The sequence below is a fragment of the Ammodytes marinus genome (genome assembly GCF_949987685.1).
Source record: "Ammodytes marinus genome assembly, chromosome: 10".
Taxonomy (NCBI): Eukaryota; Metazoa; Chordata; class Actinopteri; order Uranoscopiformes; family Ammodytidae; genus Ammodytes; species Ammodytes marinus.
This window is the reverse complement of record NC_137214.1, coordinates 15,385,987-15,404,968: the sequence shown is the minus strand read 5'-3', so window position 1 is coordinate 15,404,968 and position 18,982 is coordinate 15,385,987. Positions and strand designations below refer to the sequence as shown.

Below are 18,982 nucleotides of genomic sequence, written 5' to 3'. Positions count from 1 at the left end.
GACCGTAAAACTAAAGTGACTTTGATCCAATACATTATTTCCTAGGGGAACCGGTAGTGTGTTGAATGAAATTGTTATTTTCTGCTATTGATTTCATGCATTAAATATTGGAGCAATTAATTTGCTGACATTCAAATCTAAACAATTAGAAAAAAGACTATCAGTTTTAACACTTTTAAGAGATTTTTACTTTAGTTTTGTCTTAACAAAGATCAAATTGACACCCAGTACATGTTTATTCTTTATGAAGGTTGTTGTTACAATTATTATAAAGTAAATCGGAGCAAAGGATGTTATAATAATATGATAATAATAAGCTCTATTTATATAGCACTGATCAAAGTACAAAGTGCCTTACATACATACAATACAATCAAATATAAATGAAATAAAACAAAAAAATAAAAGAAAGAAAGAATACAATAAAACAAACAAAAAAACGATAGGCTCTCCGATAAAAGTATGTATTAAATAAGACTTAAAAGAAGACACAGTGACTCAAACAGTCTTATTTCCTCAGGCAGGGCATTCCAGAGCCTTGGTGCCCTGTGGGCAAATGCTTTGTCTCCTTTAGTTTTCCTGAACTCTGGGTCAGCCAGAAGAAACTTGCCTTGAAGATCTCAGACACAGGTTCATGTCAACAGGTCACAAATCTAGTCAGGGGTCAGGCCATAGTGAGCCTCAGAAGCAATCAACAGGATTGTAAATTCAATGATCAAACTAAAACAAACAGGGAGCCCATGTGAGGAAGCTAAAACAGGTGTTATGTGATCGTACCTACCTACTCTGTACAGATCTGTACACAAAAAAAAATAGGGTTACACTTTAAGTATTGTAGTGAAAGAGGTCATGGTCTCTTCAGATATGGAGGTACATTGAGAATGAATAAAATGTTTATATTTTGTACCATGTGACATTGTGAGGATGAACTAAAATACTGTAGCCTAATAAAAAAAAATCTAACATGACATTTTAGCCTCTCTGGCATAAAAACATTATCAGAGCTGCTATTAAAGTGTGTTTCTGACTTTGTGACTATAGGAATGTTTTTAATAAGGTGACAGTACGGTCCTGGAGGAACCAGCTGGATGACATTCTGTTCATGGCTGTCTTCTTTCATGAAGCACCACACACCCTCCCAGTCTAACAACAACTTTGGAGGCTCAGTCAGCGATGTGTTTTATCTGTAGAGGTAAGCAACCAGGGAAAGACACCAGACGTTGGACTGTTTAAAATTGAGCAAAGTTTTTCTCCGACAATTCTGGCTGCTGCTCATGTAGTCGAACACATCAGCTTTTGTATCAACCATTCAATGCCAGGACCAGCATTTCCTGGTCATCTTTGTTCGATCGACAGGTCAGGTAAGAAAAGCAAGTTACCTCAATTATAACTGGCACAGTGGTTTGGCTCTTTAGTGGCAAACGGGGGCTAGCAGTTCATTTCAGTTATGTATGATTTTTTTTCTATCTGCACTATGAGTGGATATAATCTGTATATTACCACTTGAGTCCTGTATATAGCTTTTAGTTACAGTAGCTGTAGCTTTTTAAATCTTAAATATCAAACCACAAGGCCCAAGTTACAAAGTGAACTTTTCCAATCGTTGGCATTCCTCAGAATTGATCATTTGGTGCTGGAGTAAAGATAGTGTGCACCGTCAGTCGATTTTCATGCAATGTGAGTATATACTATGTTCATGCTAGACACAATTTCTGACCAGAAATGTACTTTTAAACTCTTACTGTTTGTGTTTGTGAAACTATAATCAGTTTCAAAAACATTCCAGTAGTCAATGGTTTACTCATCCAGGTATGGTTTAAATGGTTTCGGATTAAAACCGATAAGGAGGGAATATAACCCTTAAAATCTACTGATTTGACACAAAACATTTTTTTAAAGTGTTAATCACTATATGCAAATAAAGCCCAACCTAAAAACGTGGACTGCCACATTATGGATCATGTTGTCTATTGTGGGACTGTAAATACAGCAGAAAGATCAAATGATTAAGAACAAAAGTGAGGTCTACTCTGAGCCTGGTTTCTGTCTATGTTTTCAGTCACAGCTGACCCATGGAGGACGGTACGGACAGTCAGATGGCTGTGAAGGTGGAGGAGGAGCATTCTCAGTGTGTCATCCTGACTTACTTCCAAGGGGACATCAACAGCATGGTGGATGCTCACTTCAGCCGAGCCCTAAGCAAAGCCTGCAAGGCCAAGGCACCGGCAGCCAAGGCAGACAGAAAGAAACTCCTCAAAAGTATTAAGCTGGGTAAGCTATACCGACAGTGGTGCGATCAACCTGTCTCTACAAACATGACAAAACAATCTCATTCACCCTCACATGGCTTCTTTCTCTGTCTCCTGAAGAGAAAACCAGTCCCTGTCATGGGAGTGCTGTGGACTCTTCTTACACAGGGTCTCAGGTCCCTCCCGTGGCTGGACGTCTCCTGAACTTCAGCCCGGCAGACAACTCTCCTGAATCCTGGCACTCGTTCCCCTCCAGGGCAGGAGAAGGCCCCGGGGGGTTGCCTTCCATCGCCTATTCCCTGTCCCCAGAAGGGTTAAGTCTCACTGGACAGCAATATGCCTCGTCCTTGCTCAACCTACTGCACAACGACCGGGGTGAGATGGTTCCCGGCATGGCCTCCAGCTCCAAGCCAGATCTGCTTCCCAGCTGGACGGTGCCGCAGGGATTTAGAGAATCCATGGATCCCGCTGTGGGCTTTGAACCTGGTAAGCCTTCAGCAGCAATATAACTGTATTACTAAAAAAAACGATGACTTTCTTAAAAGAAAATGAAATTAACTGCTTCTAAGACAGAGAGGAATGGATAACACTTTAACACAATCTCAGATGGTTTGAGAAAGGAACAAATCAAGTTAAATCAAGGTAATTTGTGAATGCCAATGGAATGACAAATCAAGTGCATGTAGACCACTACACAACCTCATAAAACACTTGCATTTGTATTTCCGACGTCTGACAAAATAACCAATGGGGATGTGATCATGGTTTTCTAGATTTGGACATTTTCAAAATAAAATGGCTGGGTAACCTGGGATATTGTGTTTAAAAGACGTCGGCATCCACATGCATGCATTTAGAGATGGTTAGAGTCTCATTAAATAGCAAGTACTGTACAACTTAACTTTAAGAAACATTTATAAATAGTAAGCAATGTGACATTTTGAACTCTGAGTTAATCTGAAATTAGTCAATTCAAAATTGATCAGACATAGTGAGCTCGACATTAGCCAGTGGACAACCATTCATTATCTTATCGTATTAATAGTTATTTAGAAGATACTTGTGAGCTATTTGTTAATTACTAGTTAGTTCCTGACTTTCCTACTCGCTTCTGTGGTAGCAAACACAGAGATCCCAATCTGAGAAATGCTACTGTGCGAAAAAATAAAATGCAAATGTTACAGTTTCAGTTGAGTCTGCACGCTCAATGCTCAAACTTGTCCATGTCTGTCCTCGATTAGAGATGCTTAGAAAATCACTGATCTTTTTGTTTACCCCCTTTGTCAGGACGGCGTGTCGATAAGAAGGACCTGTACTGGTACTGAAGGGAGAGGGAGGGAGGGAGGGAGGGGAGCAGCTGGAGCAACTTGAGAGACTGAGAGAATGGCTTCTCAAACCACACCGCATACCTGTGGCACTGTTAAGCCTCCAGGCCTACTGTTCCCTGCAGCTGTCATATATTTCCTCATCAAACAGGCCTGTGTGAGTGTCATCTAAAGAAAACCCACAGCGCTTCCATTCCATGCACTTCCATTTTTTTTCCAGTGAAATGACCTCAGTACATCAGCACTTACTGGAATAACCTCTCAAACCTGTTCTTCAACTCTGTTAACTCCTTTTGTAGATCTCCGAGAGACTGTATATGTAGTACATTGTTGCCTCCTTTGCGGTGGAGTTGGATGAAGGGCATTTTTTCTTGTGCTTTTATCAGGCACTTCTTCCAGTGGGCCTACACCTGTAAATAGACCAGTATTAATTTATAGTGTGGATACCAGATTCTCTTTGAGTATATAAATATTGATGTTGATATCTGTCGACAGTTCACCTTGGTGTATTTTCATATGAGAATAATTTATATATCCAAACAAACAAAACATATGAAGGATAGTTATGTTATGGACTCGTTTTCTTTCTGTAATTTTAAACTTACAGCCATCTTTAAAGAGTGTTATGTACTGAATCACACGCACACTTAACTTAACAACTGAAATATCAAACATCCCTCAATGTTGAACACAGATAGCAACCTAATGTAATAAGTATGTGAAATACAGTATCTCTAAATTAATAAAGTCAAAAACCATACTTTTAACGGCTGTGTAAATTAATCAGACCAAATAGAATGGTGTGAAAACAGTTTCACACCACCAATTGAAATGCATTGACATTTTAAAGTCGTGCGAACAGCTAGCATCTTAAAGTTTAACTGTTCCCTCAAATTATAATTTTTTTTCTTTTTTTTTGTATACTTTCCTTCTTAAATCTCTCTCTCATCCCTGTACCTTGTGAAAATCATTGCTTTGATTTTTTTTTGATTTTTTTTTTAACTGAACAAAACTGACATTTTGTTGCTAATACCTATCTACTTTTACTTTGGTGCATTTTCGAAGGAACTTTTTTATAGCATGGTATTGTTACTTTTACTTTTAAGTGAATATTTGAATACTTGGTTTGTCATGTGTGCACCACTGAATAAATAAATGAAGGATTTTCAAGTGAACAATTATACGAGTAAATGCATTGACTCAAATCTTTGGTCCGAATGAACAGACGGCCAATCACATGCTGTAACTGGTTCTGCTCTGTTTGTCTTGATTGATGGACGAACCCATGATGAAATAAAATGGTCTTTGGGAAAAATTGTGGTGTGGTGTGAAAAATAAAACTTTGGAAAAAGGGGAAGTTTGATAAAACAATTAATTCAAATGAAAAGGACCTTTGACAATGTCATCATGGCTACATAACATGTTGTAGTGGACTAATGATTTTATGTCCTATAGATTTATTCAATATTGAACACTTTGGATCTGTTTAAATGACATTTCCTCATGCAGGAGTTGACTAGAAATCTGCTGCTGTGTGATGTCCAGAGCAAGTCGATAAGAGCTAGGATTGCCACTCACTCAGATATTGATTTCTTGAATGGATCATTTCATCAGCAGGAAGCGTTGAGGCTGAAATGAGCTCTACATGTTTCTTAACCTCTTCACACATCTACATGACCTATCTCATCATGTAACCCAAGACCAAGTCTGTGCAAAAGTAGCCTGATAAAAAATATGGATACTAAAGACCCTGTGTTTTTCAGTAGAACTTGGGAAGTCTGTTGTTCATTTTTGGAGCACGTTCATTAATCTGGCTCCACCAACAGAAACTTTACCTAAGGCTCTGTTAGGAGGTTATACATCTAGCTGGAACCTGTTGGAGAAATGTACAATGTACAGTATATGTTTATAATCACACATTTTTCACATGGTGAGATAAAAAAATAAAAATAAAATAAAATTCGTTTTTACTTTGGACCATTTTGACACCAAGACCAGGACTATTTCTGCTGCTTCATATCCACTTCCACCAGAAATGACGGTGAGATTATGCTTATGCAAAACAGGTTATGCTGATGAGTCTGATGTGTTTGGTGTCAGAACTTCCAGTTAGTCAGAGAGATACATGACGACCATATCCACATTTCACTGCAGACATTGTTTATGATCACAGATGGAAGAGTAGTCATCTCGTCATGATGAAGGTGGATTATTGATGTTGCTGGTCCTGCACTAACCATGAATGGGTTTTAAAAATGGTCCTTCTAGGCACTATTCCCAAGGTCTCACTGAACCCAAGCCAGGTGCAGGCACTGGTGGAATCAACAGCCTTTTTAGTGTGTCTACGCTCAGGGTCCCTTACATTTCATAATCCGTCCACAGCATTAACCAAAGCCTGTGGTAAATTCATATATGGTGTTGGTGAGGACCAGTGGACTGTATTGGACTGTATAGGTTGGGTTAAGGGGATTGTGTTGTATAGGTGGCGTCGGTTAGAACCCCATAAGACACATGAAGCAGTGGTCCAGTTTAGTGACTTTAATTATCTTCTGTTGGCATTACATTGGCATACGGTGTGTTGGTGTTTGTGTGTGTGTGGGTGCGTGGGGGTGTGTGGTCTAAAAGAAAGATACAAAAGGAAATACTAATTAGCAATAATGTCACAGTATTAACTTAAGCAAGAACACACCACTATATACACAATAGAAAGCTACAGTGTACAGGTTAAGATACACAGTCACTGCATTAATAACATAAATGAACAGGCTGCTATAAAGTGGCTAATATCTCTAATAGAGCTGTTAAGCGGAAGTGGCGGAATTACGGGGCATGGGACCTCTCGGCTGAAAAAAAATTAATGGGAGTCTATGGAAAGTAACCTACTATTTTCTGGTCCCAGTCATTAAATGCCTTGGATTACATATATGTTTTGTATGGGTCTAAATGATAATTTTTCATGTGAAGAGTTTGACGGTATGTTGTATGATTATTCGTCTAACGGCTTTTGAAAAAATGTTACGAGAACAACTACAAGTCTTGTCGCCTCTGTGACGTCACCTCAACACATTCCCTCCACTTCTCGACCATGGACAGTGCTAATGCTAATGCTAATGGCTGGCGTGGACAACGCCAACAATCTCCCCACTCGAGAAATTGAAACTCTCCACATGTCCACTTGTGTAGTGGTTTTCGCCACGCTGAAGACTTTTGTCTTGTCATTAAAAGAAGGCGGTAAAGTGCATTAAAGACACAGCCATGTTTCTGAATAACTGTCAGCTGTTAACATGCAAGCACACAGCTTTAACAATAAACAATAATGACCTAAATAAACTAACATCAGTGTCCTCTCTACACTAGGCTACTTACTTTTTCTCAGTGACGCACACGGCCGCCACACATACAACACAGCCGAACTTTGGCGAGACACACATGAACTGACAAACGGCTCGGAACTTCACATAAACGGAGCGCGAGTCCAAACGGTTGCTTAGCGACGGGTGGACGCTGCATGCAGACAGGCTGCGCTGCACGTGATCAGCAGAGCCTTTTGTAGGCCTACATATGGACTATTTATAGACATCGTCTCGCTGACTGGATCTGCAAACATCCACCCATCACCTCAGTTAATCAAAATTTCTACCATCTGACCCCAAGTGCCGGTTCAACCAAGTCTTTCTGATCTTGTGTGCTGCTGTTTAGTTGAGGCTGTTGCTTCTGGTGTGTGGGATGATTGCTCTCACAGCATTCTCCTCAGGACCAGGAGCTGCATTAATGTGCCTTCTCTGGCAAATGAATTCCTGCAGTGTGAAACCCACGTCTGTGTGCACTTTAGGATGAATATACGTTTCAATCATTAACTTTTCAACCAGCAACATTGTGATTTAGAATGTTAAATATATAAATGTAACTATTTAATTATGATGATTTGCAAAACAAATACTTTGGTTCATGACCAGATAGCTATAAAGCTAAAGACAATCCCATCAACCATATCAGCCTTAGCTGAACTTTTTGTTCAGTGCTAATTAGCTAATGTTAGCATGTTAACACACTAAACTAAGACTGAACTGTTGAACAAAGTCATGTTTTCAACTTTCCGTGCCCCAACTGGAAGTTGTGCACACCACCGTGAGATTGGACGGTTTAAATGATGTTCTTTGTATTGTGTTTTTTGCTACACACCGGTAGTTAAGCTGCTTACCTGCTTTTTTTGTTTTATGTAATGGATAGTGTTATAGACATTTACAGTAGAAGTTGGTGTTACATTGAAGTTGATGTGGTAGCTAGACAAAACAAAAGGTTTGGCTGAATTGCTTGCAATTAGGAGATCATTTACTTGATATGTTATAGCTCATATATGCTCATATTATTTTGAAACTATCACATTGTTGTGGTCACAGCTGGCTGCTGTGTGTTTTCTTCTGCCTGTGTCTGCCACTCCCCCTGCCCGTCTCAACTCACACCATGGCCTTCATCTGCAATCTGCTCACCTTCATCTGCAATAAACTCCCCTTCATATACTCCTGGATTCCTTGCAGTCAGTGCCAGATTGTACTTTGCACTACCGGTGGTATTTATGCGTGCCTGCCTTCAGTATATCTTATGTTATCTCTCGTTGCTCTCTTGCTGTTTTCTTCCTCGTTCTAACTTTGTGTTTCCTTTGCCTGCAGTACCCTGGATCACTCCCTCCAGCCTGCCTGCCTGCCTGCCTGCCTGCCTGCCTGCCTGCCTGCCTGCCTGCCTCACTGACCCCAGCTTCCTCATTCATTAACAGTAATTCCCCCGCCTTATTCCTGGTCTGTCAACAAACCTGTTTTTTCATCAATCCATCTCCTGTCTCTATCTGCTCTTGGGTCCAGTAAGTGTTTACCGTAACACAAATAGTTTGTAACTGTAGAAAAATAGGCCGCATGGACACGGTAACAATGTGTGGCATCATTCTGAGGCATTTCAGCGGTACCACAGTGTTTTATTGTCTGTCTTAAATGGTTTAGCTGTCACATTCCTTTAATTATTAATGATCTCTCTGCTCTCTAGCCTTTCCTTCAGCCAATATCTTTCTATTGATTTGTTCTGTATGTCCACACGGTTTAAGGTTTGTTCATTAAGACAAACATAGCTTAAGGGTAAATAAAGCAGTTTGGTATTTAAACCAAGTGCTGCAGATATTAGTCAGTGAATTATTAACATGTTATCTCCACAACTGTCAGCATCGTCTTCTTTCACGGATATTCATTTGGTTTGTAATGAAAAAGAAAATCCTGCGGTTGAGTTTAAAAAATATTGGATGGCCAAGCATTTTAAGAATACCCATTGAATGCAAATGTATGGTGGTTCATGCTAGGTTTGAAGTAAACTACATTCCTCATCAATTGATGCTAAATAAATGTATGATTCTCAGGAATGAAGGACGATTTCATTTGGAAAATTCACAATTTGAGGGAAGTGTGTAGGGGAGAGTGGCTTAAGTTGTGCAACTTTTCACTCAAAGTGACTTTAAAGTAAGGCCTTGACAGTAAAGTCTCCAACTCAAATATGTACATATATTTCAGGGTGTTATGCATCCCTGGCAATAAAAACTTTGGATCTGGAATAAACTGTTGAAGAAATATAGCTTTCGGAAAAAAAGTTGTCTTGATGCACAACTTGCCCCCGGTGTGGTGTAAGTTGTGCGGTTGGAGAGAATACCATGGGGTGAATTGTGCCATTGATATATATCTCATAAACTGTAATGCAAGACAAATCCATTAGACAATCACTTATTTAAGGTGTATTTAAAGTAAATAAAGTAAATAGTTTACAAAGATTGAAGGACAATTTACTTAAACAAGGCCTAGCAGATCTAATGGTTTTACCTGCAAAGCTCACAATGACAAAGTCACCATCATCATCTTTCTGGCCATCTGAACTCTCATCAGTGGTGTCGTTAAGTGGAATTGAGATGTCACTCTCTTCTGAGCTACTGTAGACAATCACTTTCTTTTGGTGACCAGCGTATACAGCCATGCCACTGGCACAACTCTCAGAAATGTACTTTGCACTAGTTGCTCCGTGCTTGTGGAACCAACTGCCACCTGACAAATGTGATTCGCTTACATTTCTGCCTTTAAATCAAGGCTCAAAACCCATATGTACACCCTGGTGTTTCCTCCCCATTAACTATCTTACCTCTGCACTACTATCTGTGTTTATGTGGATGTATGGGCTTTACGTCTTTTATTTTGGTTATTGTTATTTTACCTTCATTGTTTACCTACTGAATGCACTATGTACAGCACTTTGGACAGTGCAAACTGTCATAAATGTGCTTTTATAAATACATTTTACTTACTTACTTACTTATGACTCACCCAGGCCCTTTGGCACAAATCACCCCAATCCCAGAAATTTGGATAATAAGCATGATGCAGCAATTTAGGGCTGACATTGTGCTAACTGTATAGACTCAAAATGTAGCATACCAAAGCACTAAAACATGTGTCAAATGTTTTCAAACGTGTCTATAATTGTTCAGACACAATAATCAAAAAACCTTGATCATGGAAATTTTACTTTGAAAGGCAAAACACAGTTTGTTGAGCTTAAATGTGCTTATATCTTATTCCTTGTGTCTCCCTTCTTTACAGGATGAGTCAAATGGATGGCTCTTCTTAAATGTGTGGTCACATTTCCAATTTCTTCCACGGTTTTCTAGAAACAAGGGGTGGCACAACTTCCAAAATGCACAACTTAGGCCACTCTCCACTATATATTATTGAAACATCAAATTCTTAAAAAAATATTTATATAAAAAGAGAAAAGTAACCCACAAAGTAGCAGTGGCAGTCATGCAAGATTTCATGAATTTTATATATACTGTATATATGGACACATACATACAGTATATGTGTCCACTCTCTTTGTCATGCATTGGAGACACAACAGGTATGACGCTATACTGTTGTCCTGGACTAACCCAAGAGGCAACGTCAGTACTATTATAACCTATCATACTTTAGTGTTTACGTAAATGGAAGTGAATGTTATCTAGCATATAATTGAGATGTTTATACACAGGAATAAGAAAATATGACAACTGAGAAAGTACACAAGGGGGAAAAAAGCCCCACAGGAAGAAAATGGCTAAAACAGTAATATATAAAGGAGTGGAAGAGGAACTGAGTGGACAATCTGCATTTCTCCATGAGGCATGCATGGACTCAGCAGCAAAGCACAGTTGGCACCATGGTATATTGTCCTCCCTCATGTCAGGCAAAATCAGGATGATCTGAAGCCCATATGGGGGGTAGGAGGATGAGGGGCAGATGGGCTCATGCGGTGGTGACTGCCCATTGAGCTGTCAACAAGCCAATGATGCTGATTACAGAGCAAGAAGAGGGGGCATTAGTGTTAATGGATCCTGCCCGTGGTCAGTGACTTACAAACAGCATTTGTGATTTACTGAGGAGTCCCTCTGCAAAAAGCAAAATGGCACCTCGTCTTGCATGCATTGTACTCATTAGTTTTTACATTTCATCTCTACAGTAGCATCCTTGAAAATGATGTGACCCCACACCCAGAGATCTCATGTGTATCTAATGTATGTGTTTTTCATATCATTATTTTTGTCTCAGTGTCTCTGGCCTTTAATCGGAGTATAATTTGTTGTCAATTAAGGAAATTCCCAGACAAATGACTGCATTTTACCATGGTATTAAAGGACCATATTAGTTTTTGACCGTGTTCTACAATGTTAACATATAACTGCTTACCATTTCCCAAGGCATAGCTTTTAGTCTTCTATACTTTTCAGGATGTACTGTTCTGTTCTCACATGTACAGTATCTTTTGGGTTCCTTTTATTTCACTTTGGAATAAACACATTTGTTTACTCTGATTTAAAACTTTCTTAACAGATTAAACTGTTGCACAGTGTCAGTGATTACTTTTGCTGTTCATGAAAGTGATGCTATCATTTCATGGAAATGCTGCTGGAAGTGTCTTCACTGCAAAACAGATGATCTATCTGAAGTGAGTACGTTTCAAGTGACTATTAATTCGAACATTGCAGAAATGAGTTTGAACTCATGTCTGTCTTTAATAATAGTTAGTGCAATTGAAATAGGACTATATATACAAAACACCAGAATGTTCATTTAAAGTTGTTGTGGAAGTGAATTGATTAAGGGAAAAGATAATACTAAAACTTAATTTTAATTGATTAAAATAAACGCACAGTTTAGCTAAACCATTCAACTAAAGTTTTCATTTCTGGAGTGGAACGCACTGAGTAAGTCTCCAGTGTAACCATAACATTGGAAGTTCATTAATAAGGACAATCTGACCTATAATTGTATTGGATAAAAAGTACTACAGTCCAATAAAAGTTGGTGTAACTACGAATGTAATAAGCTCAGCATCGATATTATGGGGATTTACTCTTCGTACACGGGCTTAAGCGATCAAAAGGAGACAGTTAATATGTGTGCGTGGCAGAGACAAGGGGCTGGGGGTATTTACATAGGATAGGGGTGCCGGTATAAAGAAGTGCACAGGGCGCACACAACTCTCACCACACTCTATAACTGTGTAATCGTGGGGCCCCTCACACAGTGTAGAGCTGCTGTACTGTGGAGCTTGTGCGCGGACTTTTCGCGGTGTGCGTCCAGCCAGCTGTCCTCCTCTCACTGCTATGGTCGTCCTCATATTACGCGCTTGCAATTTCAGCACCACAGACAGCTCTCTGTCCAGCAGCAGCCTCGGCAGCTTCAACGCCACCACCCCGCCTTCCCAGAGCCCCGGCGGGCTGAGCCGGAGCGGACACACGGTGGTGGCGGTATGCCTCGGCTTCATTATGGTGGCGGGCACCCTCAACAACTTCCTCGCTCTTCTCGTCTTCGCAAAGTTTCGCTCTCTGTGGACGCCCATCAACATCATCCTGTTGAACATCAGCCTGAGCGACATCCTCGTGTGCGTCTTCGGGACACCCTTCAGTTTCGCCGCGAGTCTGCACGGGAGATGGCTCATCGGAGAGCACGGCTGCAAGTGGTACGGGTTCGCCAATTCCCTCTTTGGTGAGTGACACTAATGTGTGATTAGTTGTAACTATACATATAGCCTAAAGATCTATTTACCTGTTTACTTTCGATTCCTACAGGCTTATGTTGAATGAAGTTTCATGATGCATTTATGTTAAAGAGTGATATGGATTGGTTCTGCAGATATTTGTCCTCAAATGAAAGTATTTGACAAACTGAAATGTTGACCTGATGATGGCGCTATAGATGAAAAGCCAGTATTACATTAAACAAAGTTATACTTCGCCCTGAATGGTGAATCTCTTGAAAAATAGATGTTGTTCTCAACTAGACTAACCTGGTTAAATAAAGGTTATAATGAATGGAACTTGAATGTCTGTACCAAATTCCATAGCAAACAGGTTGTTGTTTCTATGATCTCAAAACCAAAAATTCAAACCTCATTGTGTGAATTAACCTATCAGCAAAGTCGTGGGTACACAGGTACATGTCAATCCATCCAGTATTTCAGTTTGGACCAAGTCTGGCCTCAATACTTGCATAGCAAAAAAAAAGAAAGGAAAAAAGGACCATAAGTGGCAGCAATTCACGCAATCTCAAATTCCCTTCCTTTCCTTGGTGAATCTTGGCCTCCAGATTTTCTGACTGAATAAAGGAAGAAAGCAACTGTTGCAAACAGTCTCAGAGCTGGTCTTCAGTTATCAATCAGTAGGCTAAAATGTACACTATAATAACCCTATTTTTTAAAGTGCATTCTTTTTAAATATGTTTTAAAAACTAACTGCCAAAGAGTGGGGGTGGGGGGTGGGGGGGTACGGGGGGGGGGGGGGGTACTCGAGGCACAGTGGTTAGAGCGTCCCCCTAGAGGCTCAGGCCTCACAGTGGACCTGGGTTCAAATCCGACCCGGATCAGTTCCATGCATGTCTTCCCCTCTTTGCCCCATTTCAACTCTGTCTCTCCACAATCTGTCTAATAAAGAAAAAATGCCCACAAATTATAATAATACAAAATGAATAGCCAAAAGGAGGCTCATGCTTAGATTAATCTATGAAAGTCACATATGCACTGTAGGTAGGGCTTTAGCTTGTCATGAGGAAATAGTATTCTGATGCTGACATGGAGTAAATCATCTTTGTCAGATGAAAGTTTACTCCTGTAAAAAATATATAATATCACATATGTACACTGTATACACTTTAGGCATCAAATCAGAAAGTCTCATTACTAGACTGAAACCTTTATATATATTTTTCTATAATTGTCCTACCCTACTTCTAATCTTACAGTGAATCCTGGTCCTGGTGGTCTGCTGGTTGAGTTGCCTCCTCAACACCATGAGTTTAGAGTTGCTGGAAGGCAAATGAGAGGGGACCTTGCTTAGAATAAACATTTCATTCTGCTAACTTTTTAATACATCAACTTCTATTGTCTTCTTGCTATACTTAAGGCATTGTGTCGCTGGTGTCCTTGGCTGTTCTCTCCTACGAGCGCTACACCACCGTGCAGCGTTGCTCGGAGGTGGACATCTCAGACTTTAGGAAGGCATGGCTGTGTGTGGGAGGATCGTGGCTCTACTCCCTCATCTGGACCATGCCACCCTTCCTGGGTTGGAGCAGCTACGGGCCAGAGGGACCCGGCACCACGTGCTCGGTCCAGTGGCACGTCCGTTCAGCCACCAGTACCTCTTACGTCTTGTGCCTCTTCATCTTCTGCCTGCTGCTGCCCCTCCTACTCATGGTCTACTGTTACGGCCGAATTGTCTTTGCCATCAGGAGGGTGAGTTCATATACCAATGTGTCACGCTCCTAAAGGACCTGCAGTTTTTTTTTAAACGAAGGAGCAGAATGAGTTTGACATAGGACTGACAAACACCAGTGCACATTAAAAAAAACTATGAAAGCAAAAGAAAGCCCATTTTAAGATTCATGTTTACTTCATCTTTTGCTGATATCATACAAAACATACATACATTTAATGTGTATAGAAAAAAGACAAAAAAGGAAAATAAGCCTACAGAGAATAAAAAGTGTGTACATAATATCTACAGTATATACAGCTCTGGAAAAAAATTGAAAGACCACTCCAAATATTCAGTGTCTCTCGTTTTACTATTTATGTTTGAGTAAAATTAACATTTTGATTTTAGTTTATAAACTACTGACGACATTTCAACCAATTCCCTCGAAAATATTGTGACTAAGAGCATTTTCATTAAGTAATGTAGAAATGAAGATTGAAGAAAAATCCAGACTGGTCTCTTAATTTTTTTACAGAGCTGTATACGAACATTCACAGTACTTGCTCACAAACTTCAATAATTTGTTCACCAAAAAGGAAGAAGAAGAAGAGAAACAAAAGATAAAAGAAAAAATAGATTTAGACTGGGCCTGGAAATCGATGTTGATGTCACTCTAATACCACACAGACCGATGTACAAAATACCATCAAAATCTAACTTTACATACCAGTGTCATTCATCTGCAATCACTGTATGTTTGCCTACAGTCTGCAAGTGTGTTTTCAGTTACGTCTGTTATGATTTTTTTCACAGAATAAATCCAGCATTCATGTTTCCTTCATAAATGGTTCTCTTGTCCCTCATATTTCGTAACAGCATTATTGTCCCTTCTAAAATGAGCAAAAAAAGCACTTGTTGTGGCTGGACACATTGTATGTTGTTGAAGCTGGACACATTGTATCAACACCGACATAACCTTCAGGGAACAATACCTTGACGGTGAACGCAGTACAAACCTTGACAAGGGTTCAGCAGTGTCATACAAATAGGACACAGCGTACACACAAAGAGCTGTAATTCTCTCTGGATAATGTGCTCAAAGTGCTGCCTTTCACCACGTCCATATGCTCATTTACCAAGCACCAAGGTATATAGGGCCTATATGGTCCGGCCGCTTATGTGGAGCGACGGCTGTCCAACACTTTGTCATTCGTGTGTGTTCCAAGGAAAATTTCAAGGAGCATCAAGTCAGATAAACATTGAAGCCATGGCTCATCGTTTCAAATCTTACACATTAATTTGCATGTGTCATAGAAGGAATGAGAGGGAAAGTGTGCGTTTCCTGGCTAATGCAGATAGAGTGACCGACCCCTCTCATGGTTGCCAGTGAGTCATCCTCTACCTTGGTTGGGGCTTATACAACACCTGCCAGTCACAGAAATAATTGATAATTAAAGGGTTCCAGATTTGTGCCTGGGTGGGTTGGCTGCCTTTGTACCCTCTTTCGATCTACTACGTCTGTCAATGCATCACCTCGCGGGTATTTTTAGACAATCTGTTACTATTGGATACTATCCATTATGTAAGCACCTCTGTTTTCCTTTTCTTGAACTTTATGCCCCAGAGGGAGACAGAGCCTAGAAGGGATTTGCTGACTTGATTACTATACCTGTTAATGGGGGCTCAGCCATGCACCGGGCATCCTCCAACTGAGGGGCCCCACCTCAGGTTGTTCTCGAAGGAGGAGGCGTATACTGATACATGATGTAACATAACAACATCAGTGGTGTGGCTCAAGCTTGGATTTGTTATTTTTTCTTTTCCGCATGACGGCATGACATTGAGATTCATTCATGATTCTGTGGTGTCTGAAGTGTCTTCCACAAAGTCACGCGCATGTTGGAGATTTACTGTTCCAAGACTGTATCATAAGTGCTTGTCCCTATTCAAAAATATTACGAAAGAAAAATTATATAGTTCTTCCATTCCTTTAATTGGAGCACAATCCTTAATCTAGCTGTCATGCTTTTCTGATTCGTTTCCGTGGGGTAATATTATTCAAAACACAGGAAAAGCTCAGCCATGCAGAAATCACTGTTGATGGAACATTAGACAAAGCAATAGAGGCCGTGACCCAATACCTTACAAGGGGAAGTGTAATTGAGTGTGTGAGAGTTGAGCTGTAATTTCACAGACAGGGCAGGATTTTTTCCTCTTGTGAAGGGCCTGCCTTCACTAGGCAGAGCACCCTTATTATTATTCATGGAGCACATCACAGTTACAATTACACAAGTCCGTGACCACGGGGGTATGAAATCGATACGGGGGGGGGGGGGGGGGGCGTCATCACAGACAAGATACTGCTGTAGCCTCTTGGCCCCATGATATATCTGATCTAATTTTAGCCCACAGCCGAGCACCTCAGTACATCAGGAGAAAACAGCAGGAAAGATGTCATGTAAAAGTGGCCAAAGCTCTGCCTGGCCAAACTTTGATCATGTGGTATTTTTAAACAGATGTCACCACGCGCACTGTGACACAACCATTACTTAGTCAAATAGCCTACACTTTGGATCTCTTCATCTGACTCACTTCTCATTTTAAGTTGTACTAGCCAGTTATTTTTCTGACTCTGTATTCACCTTGAGCCTTGATATATATATTTTTTTTTATATTGCACAATGGCAACGATTTTCTCAGAAACAGTTCGGGGAACAATTGATATGAAGCACAAATTACACAAAAGGGACACTATTGGGTTACATCATGTAGGATCCAGTGTTTTTGGAGCTTGAACCATACAAGGGACAAAAAAGAAAGTCAAAATTATTTCGGCCTCTGCTCCTTCAAATTAGACCAGACATTTTTTAAATGTCTCTTTCGAGATAACGTACTTTATGTAAAAGCTGGAGTATCAATTTATATCCAATACATGTCGAGTGACAAAATAAACTCAGTTTATGAAATAATGTCAGTTAGAATTTTCAGCCCATTCTCTCTTCTCATAGTATTTAAGTCCACATTATGTAGATTTACTCTCAGTTTAGGTCTAACCTCTGCTCCCCCTTCTTGTCTCCAGGCCAATAGGGTCAATGTGCAGGCGGCTCAGAGGCGAGAGCAGCGCATACTGGCCATGGTGCTATCCATGGTGTCCTGCTACATGCTGTGCTGGATGCCCTATGGCGTCATGGCACTGATGGCCACCTTCGGCAGGTCGGGCATGGTCACTCCGATGGCTAGTGTGGTGCCCTCTGTCCTGGCCAAGCTCAGCACTGTCATAAACCCTGTCATCTATGTGTTCTTCAACAAACAGGTGAGAATGATGAGCCAGAATCACCTCAATTGCGTTTGTTACTGGATTGATAAGTACGTTATGTAAGAGCAGTTTGAATTGCATATAACTGCACCGCTGTATTTAAATGCAAAGTGTGTGTGTGTGTGCGTGTGCGTGTGTGTGTGTGCGTGTGTGTGTGCGTGTGTGTGTGTGTGTGTGTGTGTGTGTGTGTGTGTGTGTGTGTGTGTGTGTGTGTGTGTGTGTGTGAGAGAGAGAGAGAGTGTCTGTGTGTGGGGGATAGAGGGATTTGAGTTAACCCAGTACGCTCGGTTTAATTTTTTTGGTCAGATGATGTTTGGACTTTCTTGTATATTCTTTCTTTGTGTACCTCAGATCTGCTTGACATTATTGTTACCCACCAAAAAAAAAGAAATTAAATCTAACCTTGTTGTCTACCAATCTTTGATTTAAAAAAAATTAATCACAGTTTTAACTTAGTATGTCAGTGTTGTTTTGTGATCTGGAAATCACGCATGCTTACTGGAAAATTAGCCATTGTCCTTTTGTCTTAGTTTTATAGATGCTTCGTGGCCTTCATTAAGTGCAGAAGGGAAACACACTCAGTTCATGGAGAGGAGCACCCAACCCCGAGGACACCATTTTCCACTTCCTTCCCTGTCCTCCACAGACAAGCCTCCGTCAGCTCTCCACAGCCTCAGATGCTCGGCAGCCCCAGAAACCCTCCCCTCTGCAGCCGCCACAATGACCGCCACACTCTCATCGTCCACTACACCCCATAGAAAAAGCCTTTTTTAATCATTTTCAGACTATTACCAAATTGTTGTTTCCTGAAATATTCCAAAGTGCAACTCTCTCTATTCTCATTTGAATGTAAACTCAGTGCCATGTGTAGTTTGGCTTCTGCTTTCATGCATATTCAATTTGGTCAAAGTGCCGACCTTCCATATACGCAGTGTTGTACATGTTTTGAATAAAAGCTGTGAAAATATACACGTAAGACCAACTGGACCCAACTTTCCTCAGCTTTTTGCGAGAGTGTGTACATCCAGACGCATATAAAAATCGCAAATCAATGTCATGTTTAACATAACAAAAATATCCACCTTTACAAAAAACAGGAGAGTTCAATTCAATTGATTCAGTTAATGGTTGAATTAGAGATATCGTGCTATCTGCTACTTAAGGGAGAGAAAAAGCAGTAATTCAACAAACAGAGATACTGATGCAACAATTACCAAACAGTAACTTTATACTATTATTATAGATGGCATATTGTCTGGGGCCACAGGCAAATGCTGAGACAATTGATTAAGGGGAGTCAGGGATTTGTTATTGAGATGGAGTATACTCAGTGTAT

General features: G+C 40.3%; 2 protein-coding genes across 2 annotated transcripts; both read left to right on the top strand.

Annotated features, from left to right (window-relative positions):
* The first annotated feature begins 1,168 nt into the window (after nt 1-1,168).
* Nucleotides 1,169-4,606, top strand: vgll1 (vestigial like family member 1). Its single transcript, XM_080035508.1, has 4 exons — nt 1,169-1,361; nt 2,060-2,271; nt 2,370-2,735; nt 3,537-4,606. The coding sequence occupies exons 2-4, from the start codon at nt 2,073-2,075 to the stop codon at nt 3,572-3,574; spliced, it is 603 nt and encodes a 200-aa protein (XP_079891634.1). The 5' UTR covers nt 1,169-1,361; nt 2,060-2,072; the 3' UTR covers nt 3,575-4,606.
* Nucleotides 3,633-18,404, top strand: tmtops3a (teleost multiple tissue opsin 3a; the record flags this gene model as incomplete). Its single annotated transcript, XM_080036061.1, has 6 exons — nt 3,633-3,731; nt 3,874-3,887; nt 12,167-12,627; nt 14,040-14,368; nt 17,410-17,643; nt 18,177-18,404. 6 exons carry the CDS (start codon nt 3,633-3,635, stop codon nt 18,402-18,404), a joined length of 1,365 nt encoding a protein of 454 aa, XP_079892187.1.
* Between the last annotated feature and the right edge of the window lie 578 nt (nt 18,405-18,982).

Excerpts from the sequence above, each read along its gene's own strand:
- vgll1 (XM_080035508.1), top strand. The coding sequence starts at position 2,073 with ATGGAGGACGGTACGGACAGTCAGATGGCTGTGAAGGTGGAGGAGGAG. Across the intron at positions 2,272-2,369 it reads CCTCAAAAGTATTAAGCTGG|AGAAAACCAGTCCCTGTCAT; the intron begins GTAAGCTATACC and ends TGTCTCCTGAAG. Across the intron at positions 2,736-3,536 it reads CGCTGTGGGCTTTGAACCTG|GACGGCGTGTCGATAAGAAG; the intron begins GTAAGCCTTCAG and ends CCCCTTTGTCAG.